A 12,112-nucleotide genomic window follows, 5' to 3' on the forward strand; every position below is an offset into this window, starting at 1 on the left:
CAACATAAAATCTTCTAGCGAGTTGTGAGATAAGAGACTCACCTCACACTCCTGTAGTGTTTGCTCAATCTGCGAGCAGCTCTCTGGGCTCCAGCTGTTTCTCACCCATTCCATACGTTGAGAGATCCAGCTGTGCATACATCGCAATCGCTTTTCTTTATCTGTGCAGACCTGCCACTGGTCCTCAACACCATGTATCTGGAGACAGAAGAACCCATCACGTTTCAAATACAGTATGATGGCTTTGGCAGGTTATACAGGTTACTACAGCATTTGTTGTATGTCTGCACTCACCTGACTGTCAATCTTGGCCTGTAGAACAATCCAACTCAGATTGAGATCACCCAGTCGCTCAGCAAAGAGAATGCGCTCACTGCGATTGGTGGGTTCGTTCACTGACCCCGCCCCCTCCACAGACTGGTGGTTCAGAAAGTCAACACACGACTGGTGACTGCTTACTTCAGCCTTAATATCCTAATATGTAAAAACATGGAATATAATACATGTCAGAGTTTCCTACATAATTCATTTTTGTAGCAGGGTGATCAAAAAGTGACAGTTAAGACATTTATAATGTTACAAAATATTTATTTTTCAAATAAAGGCTGTTATTTTTAACTTTCCAGTCAGGAAAGTATCCTGAAAAAAATATCCAATCAGAATTTTAGAATGATTTCTGAAGCTTCAAGTATAAATACTGCATATATATATATATAGCTATAAAAGAACTCTAGACGAAAAAAAAAAGAAAAAAAATTCCATTCCTACCTTGAAATAATCAGTAGGATTTTATCCAGAAAACCAGAAATAATAAATGAATAGATGCAATACCTTCAAAGCCTGCAGATGACTAGACAGCTCAGAGGAGCCCAGGGCACAATGGACCCGTGAGCTTTCATCCTCCAGTCGTCTCTCTACATGCTCCAGCCAGGAGGACAAATCAGCCAAGACTTGACTGTGAGACTGGATTGTCAACATCTAACAGGAGGGTAAAAACATGTTTACACAAAAATATATCTGCTTGCTAGAGCTTTGCTTCTAATAGATAGACGAGGGAGGAGATTGAAAGAGAGAGAGAGAGAGGTAGAGAGAGAAACTGAGACATTATTCGTACTTCTTGCTGTCTCTGGTGGAGGCTGGGTAGCATGTTAGTCAGGTTCGTCCATTCCTGCTCAAGTTGAGCCAGTTGTCTGCGCAGACCTGGAGCTTTCCTGTTAGTCAGCTGCAGTATCTGCATGCCTGCGCTTTCTGCAGAAGCTTTCTGTGCCGAACGGTGCACCAGCTCCTTGAAGAACTCCTGTGGCACACAACCAAAACCAAGGTCTCATTTTTTGCATTATGGGCATGGCGCATGTGGTCACATGATATAAAAAAGAGAGATGAACACTAATATAGTTCTAGTCACCATGATCTGGGTCAAGAAAATTCTGGAGTCCAGTAGACCAGAATCAGAGAAACTGTTCCACTTCTGAACCCGTTCATGAGCACAACTCATCCACTCGTCTAGTTCTGTTGAGTCACGCTGAAACCTACACACACAAACACACAGAAATACACACCTTTATGTTACCTGATATAACAATGTGTCTTCTAAACCAGTATTTCTCAACTGCTAGGTCGCATACACCTCTACACCATTTAATTCCTTGAACGAAATTACATTTTGCTAATTTCTTATTTGGTTACTGTGTTTTTCTCAAACCTTTCATATTCCTTTCTGATCTTCTGTGTGGAATGTATCTTCTGCTGTAGTTGATTATGAATATCTTTCCAGCGTATTAACAGTCGTGATTTTGGGGACGTCTGGAGTCGGTCTTGGATCTCCCACATCTGAGGTCTTGTGTCATCCAGGACTTTGTGCAACCTCTGACAATTAGAGAGTGAAAAAGGAAAGGAAAAGAAGAAAAAGTTAGCAAGTTAATGGCTAAAATACAGAAAACCATGGCGAATAAATATATTTCAATTAACTCAGCTACTCAAAACCGATTGTGATTAAGTGGTTCAGATGTACTGATGTGGTCAGATGTAGTACTTAGAGCAGCGATTCACAAACTTTGCAGTCAATCTCATTTCATCCCTCCACCCCCTTATATCTCTCAGCTTCACCCGCTTGCTCAGATGGAGCGGCTTGTAGGAATGGGAGTGAGATGTACATCTATTACAGACACAAAAAGGGTTGCTTGATGTTCCTCCTATATCAATCCAGAGTAATAAGCTTTGGTAGTCATAAAGGGGGAAATAATATGAACGCAACCAACCATACGCTGCTGACTGTTCCGCGTGAGTCAGCATAGCTGAGAAATTAGCTTTCCTAATAGTGAGAGGGACAATCATGAAAGAGCGGCCAATGCAGGCAGCAGAACATGAAGTTCCACAGATATGGCACCTATCGTTCTGAGTAATTTAATCAGGAACATTGTGTGCTGGACCAAAAAAGATTCTCATTCAACATATAGCCAAAGAAAGGAAAAGACCCTCTCCCTTAACTTTGCTCCCCTCACACACCTCAGATTTGTATTACTTCTGCTGCTTTAGATGGGTAGTACTCAACCAAATAACAAATATGGACAGGAGTCCTCCATCGCCAAGGCAATAACAACTTCTTTGTGACTTAATTCAGACAAGAGTAAATAGTGTTGCACCTAATTTGGACAGAATGTTTATTTTATCGTTTACCACATGACATGGGTCAGAGTACTGAAAAAAATATTTTCTTAATCTGCAATTGTCTTATTTTTTCAGGAAATTCTTTAAAAAACAACAACTATAAAACAAGAATATTTTTTTTGATTTTTATATAGATTTATAGACATAAATATAGAGAACCATTCAAAAGTTTGGGTAAGAAAAGTTTTATTTAATGTTTTTTAAAAAGAAGTCTCTTATGCTCACCAATGATGCATTTATTTGATCAAAAATATTGTAATATTGTAAAATTATTACAAAGTGTATTTTAAAATGTCGTTTATTCCTGTGATGCAAAGCTGAATTTCCAGCATAATTACGCTGGTCTTCAGTGTAACATGATCCTGCTGTTTTGCAACTCAAGAAACTTGTCTTATTAATGTTAAAAAATAGTGCTAATTAATATTTTGGTGGAAACCGTGATATTTTTTTCAGGCTTTAAAAATTAGTAAATAAACAAAGCATTTATTTGAAATATCTGAACTCTTTTGCTACAAAATACATGTTTTTTTTTGTCAATTTAGATCAATTTAATATACCTTTTCTGAATACAATTTCTTAAATCAACAACAACAACAACAAAACTATCTTATAGACCGCAAACTTTTGAACAGTTATTTTTTCCAATAATACCCAGGAGACAGCCATTAGCATTCCCATAGATGTGGGAAACTAACCTCATAGGACTGTTGTTGACCCTGCAGGTCTCCTTCCGGCTCTAAATCCAGACTGGACAAGTCTGTCTCCATCTCATCCAACTGCTTGCACAGTCTCTCAGTGACCTCCTCGTACCAAGACCACTCCTACAACACACATACAGAGCGCTAAGAGAGTGATTTTGCTGCATAAAATGGATCAACAGAAATGCGCATGCCATATACTTCAATGAATTATCTGTTTAGTTATTTTGATTTATTCCAAACTACAGTGTTAATTGACACAAGTGCATGGTTGTAAAATTGGATCAGAAAAAGACTAAATTATGACAGCATTAGAGATTTTAGATACTGAGAATGTTTAATAAAATGAAAAAGATTGATAAAATTAAGGTCTGAGGAAGTATAAGTTCTCTGTACCTGTAAGCTGTGCTGCATTTGGATCCCATGACTTTGTGCTTGATCCTGTAGATCTGATATAAACTGCTCCACCTCTGCTTGGCCCGGCAGTGCCCCCTCTGGCATCTTATGGTATAGCAGCTTCGCCATTACAAGGTTCTGCCCCAAATCTTGGAAGTATTTCTGTTACAAGTCAAGTGCAAACATTATGAGAGTCATGTAAGTGGTCAAATTTAAATTAACTTACTATCTTATAAATTGGTCAGTTAAAATATATAGTGTACCTTGTGTCCTCTGAGCTGGCTGTCCAGCTGGCTGTAGTTTTGTGGCTGTGAATCCTGACTGCACAGCAGCCGCTCTGAGCCCAGCTCCAGGAGACCCCGCAGACCCTTCAGAAGAGCTTCACAACATCTTTGGTGCTCAACATTATTCTGTCCTGCTGATCTCCAACGGTCAAGTGCCAAAGTCAACGTGCTGCGCTGCAGACTCTAACAGAACAAACACTTGCATTAGTACACCAGAACTGATCCTTCGCTAAGCTGACCGATCCTACATTAGCAACTATTGCTAAGGCTACTATAAGACAAGTGTATTTGGAAAGTTTAAAATAAAATTTTATGAAAATTATGAACACACACAAAAAAAACCCCCGGTAAAACAAGGTACTTAGAGAGGATACCAGCAATATTTATTTTCTTAGTCTTGATAATTTTTTTAAATAAATCTTCAGATGGTCATGCTGTGTATTAAACGTACAAATTAAATATAATTTACATTACGAGGAGACAGCTTTGTATTAAGTTTTGTGTGGACTTTTCAAGTGAATTGATGATACCTTGATGCTTGAATAGAGTTTGGTCGTGTCTCTCATCTGTATTTCACTGGCATTCAATGCAGACACAGGAATCTCTAACAGATGCTGTCTAGTCTGTGTAGGCAGGAAACAAATAAGCATAGAAAGGCAGAATCAGTCTCATAGCTTCTGAGAAATGTGTTCTATCAGCCACTTGTCTGAATTTTTCTGATATAAATCAGAAAAATTTACTTTTTTTAAAACTAAATGTAAAAAAATAAGAAATTTGACTCAAATTGCAGATTAACTGCTTCACATTGTCCTTTCTCACTTAACTACACAACCGTATGTAACAGTAAAGACATTTATAATGTTACAAAATATTTATTTTTTAACTAAATTTTGTTCTTTTAAACTTTCTACTCAAAGAATCCTAAAAAAAAAAAAAAGAATCTTGCTTTCCACAAAAATATTAATCAGCACAACTGTTTTCAACATCGGTAAGAAATATATCTTGAACTACACATCAACATTATTAGAATGATTTCTGAATGATCATGTGACACTGAAGACTGGAGTAATGATGCTGAAAATTCAGCTTTAGATCACAGAAATAAGTAACATTTTAAAATATTTTAAAACAGACAAAACTTATTTTAAATTATAATAACATTTTACAATATTTGTTTTTATAGTATTTTTTATAGTATAGACTTTACTACCGTTCAAGTTTGACGATTTTTTTAATGTTTTTGAAAATGTCAAAGACTGGTGAATCCTGAATTCTTGTTAGATGTTAAGGTGACACACACATCAGAAAATACACAGACACTCATTCACTTGTTGGTTTGAGTAAGCCTTTCTGCAGGACTGACCTCTGAAGAACTGATATCCTGACATGACCCCAGTGTCTCAGATGTGTCCTTGAATGAGGTGAGAAGCTGGACCAAACTCTCTTGATATTCACCCCCTCCTCCTTCAGACTGTGAGAGATCACTGAGAGTTGCTGTGTGCTGAATTGAGTGTTGCTGAGACTGGCTGCTGCTCTGGCCAACGATGGTCTCAATCTGTATTTGAGAGTGGGAAGGGCGGTATTTAGTCATACAAATACTTCAAAATGGACTGTACTTCAAAATGAAATGTTTAAAGTTGGATTTCACATAGAATTACCAGCATTGTATCTTCCTGTGGCACACATTCTTTGTGCCGGGAGGAGAGCAATAGAGGAGCTGTGGCGTCTATGGGTTTTGTCTCTGTCTGGGTCTGGTCATCATCAGTAACATTTACTGCCTCTGCGTCGGGAGGTTTTGGGGTCAAACCTTCCTTACGAACTGCCATTTTCACTTGATCACTTGTACTCATTTCTGTGTTTATAGATACTTTGTTCAGATCTACAGATTCAGACTGTTTGATCAATTCACTGGGATCACTTGATTTTAACATGGTGATTTCTGAGTCTGTTCCTGGCTTTGCTGGTACTGCTTCAGTCACCTTAGTTTCTGGGTACTCGGTTAGTTTTTCCTTAGCTCTAGTTGCACTGTCAGGCTGCAGATAGCTATCATTTGTAAATTCTTCGAAGTGTTGAGATGTTAGTGGAGGTAGACAACTTGTCTCTTCGGTAACTGGTCTGCTGATCATGGCAGGCATTTCAGAGAATCCAGGAGGCTCTAGTAAACAACTTCCAGTGTCAGACTCCTGTAATACATGCTTAATTGCAGCAAAATCAGTTTCTTCTTCAGGAGATGATTCCTAAAAATGAAATAATATATATTTTTTTATTATCAGTGAATCAACTTTTCAGTGATTTTATCATGGGTAAAGCAAGTATTTTGGCATCTACAACCACCTTAACCGTGGTATAAAAAAACACTCCAATATTATAATATATTAATTACACCAATTTTCAATGAGTTGTTTTTTAAATAATTTTTTTAAATAAAATAATTTTAATTTTTTAAACTACTCCACTACCATTCCAAAGTTTGGGATCAAGGACACATTAAATTGATCAAAAGTGACAGCAAACAAATATTCAAAAGTTCAAATGTTACAATTTATAACAAATAATTTCAAATAAATGCATCTTTTGGGAATTTTTTTTTTTGTATATTTATATATTATATTACTCATCTAATCAGTAGTCGGTATTACACATTTCACAAAGAGGAATATGAGAAATGATGATGATGAATGATGATGATGATGTCTGCCTGCCTGCCATTAACCAATAAATCACAAAGTTTGTTCCTGAAAGTCAAGTAACTCCATTGGGGCAAGTCTATACCTTAGTGGCACACTCTGTTACAGCAGAGGCAGCATCTGTCTCCTCCAAAACTGTCTCATCTGGGTCCTGGTACAGAGAAAGAAAAAAAATGAGTAGAGATGATGGTCCAGAGTATTAGAAGAACAGACTTCCAAAAGACAATGGAGGACAGCAGCTGTTACTGAAAGAAGTGAAGGAGTTATATTCAGCATTCTGCAATAAATGCAGCCTTAGTCCACAGAAAGGAAAAGCAAAAGAGCTTGTTCGCAAAGCTGACTGAATTATAAACAAATCGAGACATTAATAATAGAATCAACTCTAATAACAGCAGTGTTGAGAAAATTTCGATCATGCAATTCCAAGACTAACAAAAGCATGAAAGTAATTGAAACAGGACCAATCCCTGTAAAAAATATAGTGAAAATAGCATAGCATAGAGATATATAAACATAAAGATTTGCATACATTTAGTTTTGTATATAATTATAGTTGTATTTGTATATTCGTATAATTTCCATTCATAAATTTATATAAATAAAACATTAAATGCTTGCAAACGAACAGCCATAGCAAAGAGGTCCAGAGTGTACAAGAGAACAGAAATGTTCTCTTATTCAGGGTTTAGCAAAGGGATGCATCAAGACTGGGAGATAAATTGGAGGTTTTGGAGGCTTTACCTCTGGAACACTGCATGTGAGAGTTCCTGAGGATGAAGACTGACTGTCTTCATCTTCCTCCTCATTGTAAGGGCCTTCCATTGACACCTGTTTCACCAGGGTTATGTGAGGACATATTATTCTTTAGGTTTTTACAGTGACAGAACTAATAAGCTGATTTAGTCTTATTTAGTCCTAAAACGGACTTATCCTCATCTTAGATGTCGTCTGAGCTTGAGTGGGCATGATTTTGAGGTGTGTATTTTTGATTGAGCTGCTTGACTTACCATCCCATCTCCGGAGTAAAAGTGTGGCATTGTGAATTCTGTGGTTTGGTCTGAAGGGAGAATCATTTCAGATGGTTGTCCAATAGAGACCTGAAAATAAAATCAGCAAACTATTCAGTTTCATCAAGTTTTAGAACTTGGACAAACCAACGCTACATGATAAAGATCATGAGAAAAGCCATGGGAGCATCTTTACCGCATACTGTTGCCTTTGCCAATAAAGCCATGTCTGTAATGATTTACTGATGCACTATATTGAGGTTTTAAAGCACTTCATTTTTTAAGAACAATCAGACAATTCAAGGTTCCCACACATCCCTTCTCTGAGTTGGCTTTAAATGCAAGGCTTTTCTCCTCCTCTCATTCCCATAGACATGAAAGTGAAGAGGAGAGGTCACCCGCCGGTCACGGTCACTAAAACTTGAACAAGTAATATGTTCAAACTAGATTTAAAAAGACCTTTGGTCTAATTAGATATTTCATTATAACTGTCTGCGTTTGATGCTGTAAATATTGTTAATGGATGTGTCAAAACTGGTTAAAAAAGAAGTTTCAACGCCTAACTGTAATTATTTTGATCTGAAAGCTCCCTATATAAAGGAGATAGCTGTACTGAAACTGAATTTTCAATCAATGTCCTTCTTATGGAATGGTATGGTATGGTATGGTATGGTACAATTCATGTAAAAGTTATAATTAAAAATGCCATTTCAAGCAGTGCAACAATTTAATATTCATCATTACAACTTATCTTTCATTAAAAACTAAAACCGAAGTATAATTATTCTGCACACTGTTTTCGTGGGCTCATAATAATTAAAAGACTGATGACAGAAATATTTGAACTTTTAAAAAAGCCATTCACACCATGAGAATATGTAAGTGACCTGCAAAATAAAATAACTTTTTAGAAAATGGTGAGCAGTTAATAAAGGTGCAGTCATTTTTTCTCAATAAAAAAGTTTGACCTCTAAAGAAATGAATACTGAAATTACTTTTGAAAACGGTTTCAAATAGTGAGCACTCATGTGAGATGAAGACTCTAGTCATATCAGCAGACTAATAAAAGAGGTTTTATTTTGCATGGAGCAATTACTATCAATGAATATGCTGCATACATGCCTCTAGGTGTCATTAGAGATGCGACTGTCAGCTCTATCATTACAAAAATTACTCTGTGACCCTTTAAAATTTACATTTTCCCATATTATCTTCCTTATAAGTTGTAATTTAAAATGTTTATGTAGTATAAAAAAAACAAGGTTAAATACCATAACCATCTGCTTTTCATTAACTAAATAAGCTAAAACGCACTCCAGCTCAGTAAACAAGAAACCTCTGACTCTTGGTAAACGAAAGCAAACTATGAAAGTGACAGACCCTTAGCGCTGTGCTCCGCTCCACACTGAGCTGCTGTAGCTCCTGGATGGGCTGCAGGAGCTCTTGAGCCCGCTGGAAGGCTGTGAGAGTTTGCTCTGCCTCAGTAGGAAGCCCTAGGCCTGGCCTGCAGCTCTCAATCTCATCAATAGTCCTCTTCATGGACTGGATATTATCCAGAATCACCTGTAACAGAAATTAGGAGTGATATGATATACTGTAAATGTTAACAGTCCAAACAGATGATAGAAATATATGACGCACAGTACCTGTATGTCCTCAAGATATTCCTCCGGAGAAATGTTCTCGGTGTCAGTAGTGGAAAGGATTGTTCTGATCTTGTCTATATTTTTCTCCATTCTCTTCACCTCTGTTTCAATGGCATCCATCTCCTACACATAAGTTATAAGTGAATTCCAATTAAAATATAGGCAACATAATAAAAATAAAAAATTGATCACAGTATTATATACTAGTATAAATAATTCCAGCAATGCTATGTAGGTCTCATAAACCCCACCAAATGATCTATGCATTGTTAGGGACAGGTAATAAAAACAGCTAATACTTATATTTTAAATGTTATGATACCAGTTTTTCTGGTTTCCCAATTTGCCCAATGCCTCAATTTGATGTACTTCTTGGTCAAATTTCCCATATTTATGATATATTAATGCAAACACAGTCAGCTACACTATTGTTAAAAAGTTTGGGGTCAGTAAGATTTTTTTCCCAGTAAGATATTAATACTTTTATTCAGCAAGGATCCTGGATTTTAGAATAATTACTTGAATACTTGATTTTATTGAAAATACCTGGGGAAAAAAGTCAAGCATGATTTACTTAATTTGTATTTTTTTACTATTGTAATTAACGGTTTTCAATAAAATGGTTAGTTCACACAAACACTACTGTTTTAATATTATTTTTTTGAAATGATGTTAATATATTTTAAATTAAAGGACGGTATTCAATGGCATAATTGTTTTGCTGTGGTATCGAAATGGGTAACAGGGATCATAAAATTTCACTGCTATTGATAAAACTAAAACTTGGTATAGTGACAGACACTGTAAATGCTAAGAAAATATGTAAATCTTACTGTAAATACATAATTCTTTATTGAAAGTAAAGATATTTCTTACAGCCGCTAGGTGCTGAAGGTGGGAGAGAGGGTCCAGGACGCTTTGCTGCATAAGTGTGATATTTTGTATAACGAGGTGGAGGAGCTGTTGTTGAGGAGTGGTGTCACACACTGAAGTGATCTCCTGCAGGGCAGGCAGGAAGGCCTCCAGAGATGCCCTGTATCCCTCCGATTCATCCAGCATCATCTACAGACACGCCACAAGAGTTGCTAACAAGTTGCTACATCCCATCTACACAAAGTATGGTATGTCTCACTAGAAGTGAACTGTAAACAGCTTCAGTGTAAGGCTTTGACCTGACCTTGAGGGAGTTGGCGTGGCAGTGGATGCATTTGGCAGTGGTGTAGGTTCTTGGGACGACCAGCCAGGACTGAGCCTCTTTTAACCAGCAGTTAGAGCTACTGAGTAAACCCTCATAGTCCTGTAGACAGGCTGGGATCTGATGGGAGCAAAACACAAGGCACAAGAAGTCATGGTTGCTATTCGTGGCATTATGTGTTGGCTTATGCTGTGAAACCAGGATTATGGGTAACGTCTGACTTTGCCGATGAGGGCGGTCCTGTGCTCGGCCTGTTTGGCTGTGGTCTGGTAGAGTTGCAGTGGCTCTGTGAGCTGGTCCATGAGGACGTGTGCTCTCTCAGGCTGTTGCTCACCCAGATCCTGCACCTCAGCCTCCAGCTCGGCTATCCGAGTGTGCCACTGGTCCAGCTCATCCCATATACGCTGCACAAACCCACAAAAAATGCACATTAGACTTTAATTATCAGTGTAGACATCATATTTCACTGGACACAAATGTAAAATGTGAAAGTTTCGTTTTGTTTGACATAAATTAGTCTTGGCATGTATAGCAGATGTTGTTTATAATGAATGCCACTGTTTGTTTTATACTTGTATTTTTCATCCAGGGCTGCGTTTCCTAAAAGCATCGTAAGCCTAAATAGACTAGACGGATTTCAGAAAAATGGCCTTCTATAAGAAGTGAGGAGCATTTATGGGTACAAGTTGGGAACCGGCCTACCTTACATATTTCAAGGGTGCTGAGTCCAAAAAAACTGGTACCCGAGCGAAATTTTTTGTTTTTTACCTTCTAATTTGCATATCAAAATGGCCGCCAAATTGCCTATCTTGCTCAGTCGTTGGACCATTTTCCCCTAGTTTTTTTGTAAGTAGGCAATCAAGATGAGGAAATTAAGTTTCTAAATCGATAGTCAAGGGTCAGAGCAAAGATATAATGGAGGCTCACCGCCTTTTTTATGTATATATATATGCAAAATACCAACTTTTAAGTTGAAATTAAGCATTATTTGTGTCATTTTTTAAGGCCGACATAAATATTCAATCAATATCATTCTTAAATTTTCCCAGTGTATATATGATATGTGATGTATTCCATATTACATAATAACTAAGAAAAACACCATTGCAAGTTGTCTGAGATTTATTTTTTTTATGCAAATTAAGCATTTGTTCTCTAAATTCTAAGACGGGAAAAACCCAGGTGAATAGTCTCTCTGTCACTCACATGCACGCGTGCGCAGGCCGCATACACACAAATACACACACCCCTCCCCCTCCGTGCACGCCGCGTCTCCATGAGAATGAGTGATCAACGTTGAAAGCAAGTTCGCAAAAGGTTGGTATCTCGTGAACACCTTTACACAATCACGCATTAAAAAGTGGTATAATCTTTTAAATTCTGAATATAATTTTGTCAGTGTGTTAATATCGACCCGAGAAGCGATTAACTTTTAGAAAGTTAACTAGTCGCAGGTAAATGTAGACGGGGAGGCCCAGTCTGCCGCCATACAGATATCCTGCAAGGTAATCCCGCTAGACAACGCCCACGAC

General features: G+C 37.4%; 1 protein-coding gene across 6 annotated transcripts in view; it reads right to left on the minus strand.

Annotated features, from left to right (window-relative positions):
• syne2a (spectrin repeat containing, nuclear envelope 2a) overlaps positions 1-12,112 on the minus strand; it is an 89,328-nt gene that overhangs the window by 29,358 nt on the left and 47,858 nt on the right. For 5 of the 6 annotated variants that reach the window (XM_079583881.1, XM_079583877.1, XM_079583878.1 and 2 more), the window contains 20 exons: positions 10,802-10,984; positions 10,563-10,700; positions 10,262-10,447; positions 9,386-9,508; positions 9,120-9,302; positions 7,740-7,829; positions 7,474-7,560; positions 6,818-6,883; positions 5,704-6,282; positions 5,409-5,600; positions 4,576-4,668; positions 4,025-4,228; positions 3,762-3,923; positions 3,363-3,488; positions 1,703-1,866; positions 1,406-1,529; positions 1,115-1,297; positions 832-978; positions 295-474; positions 43-198 (listed from right to left, as the gene is read on the minus strand). In XM_079583881.1, the coding sequence (XP_079440007.1) occupies positions 43-198; positions 295-474; positions 832-978; positions 1,115-1,297; positions 1,406-1,529; positions 1,703-1,866; positions 3,363-3,488; positions 3,762-3,923; positions 4,025-4,228; positions 4,576-4,668; positions 5,409-5,600; positions 5,704-6,282; positions 6,818-6,883; positions 7,474-7,560; positions 7,740-7,829; positions 9,120-9,302; positions 9,386-9,508; positions 10,262-10,447; positions 10,563-10,700; positions 10,802-10,984 (3,366 nt within the window). The remainder of the gene's footprint in view (positions 1-42; positions 199-294; positions 475-831; positions 979-1,114; positions 1,298-1,405; positions 1,530-1,702; positions 1,867-3,362; positions 3,489-3,761; positions 3,924-4,024; positions 4,229-4,575; positions 4,669-5,408; positions 5,601-5,703; positions 6,283-6,817; positions 6,884-7,473; positions 7,561-7,739; positions 7,830-9,119; positions 9,303-9,385; positions 9,509-10,261; positions 10,448-10,562; positions 10,701-10,801; positions 10,985-12,112) is intronic. The other variant, XM_079583880.1, reaches the window with a different exon arrangement.

The sequence above is a fragment of the Phoxinus phoxinus genome (genome assembly GCF_949152265.1).
Source record: "Phoxinus phoxinus genome assembly, chromosome: 16".
NCBI lineage: Eukaryota > Metazoa > Chordata > Actinopteri > Cypriniformes > Leuciscidae > Phoxinus > Phoxinus phoxinus.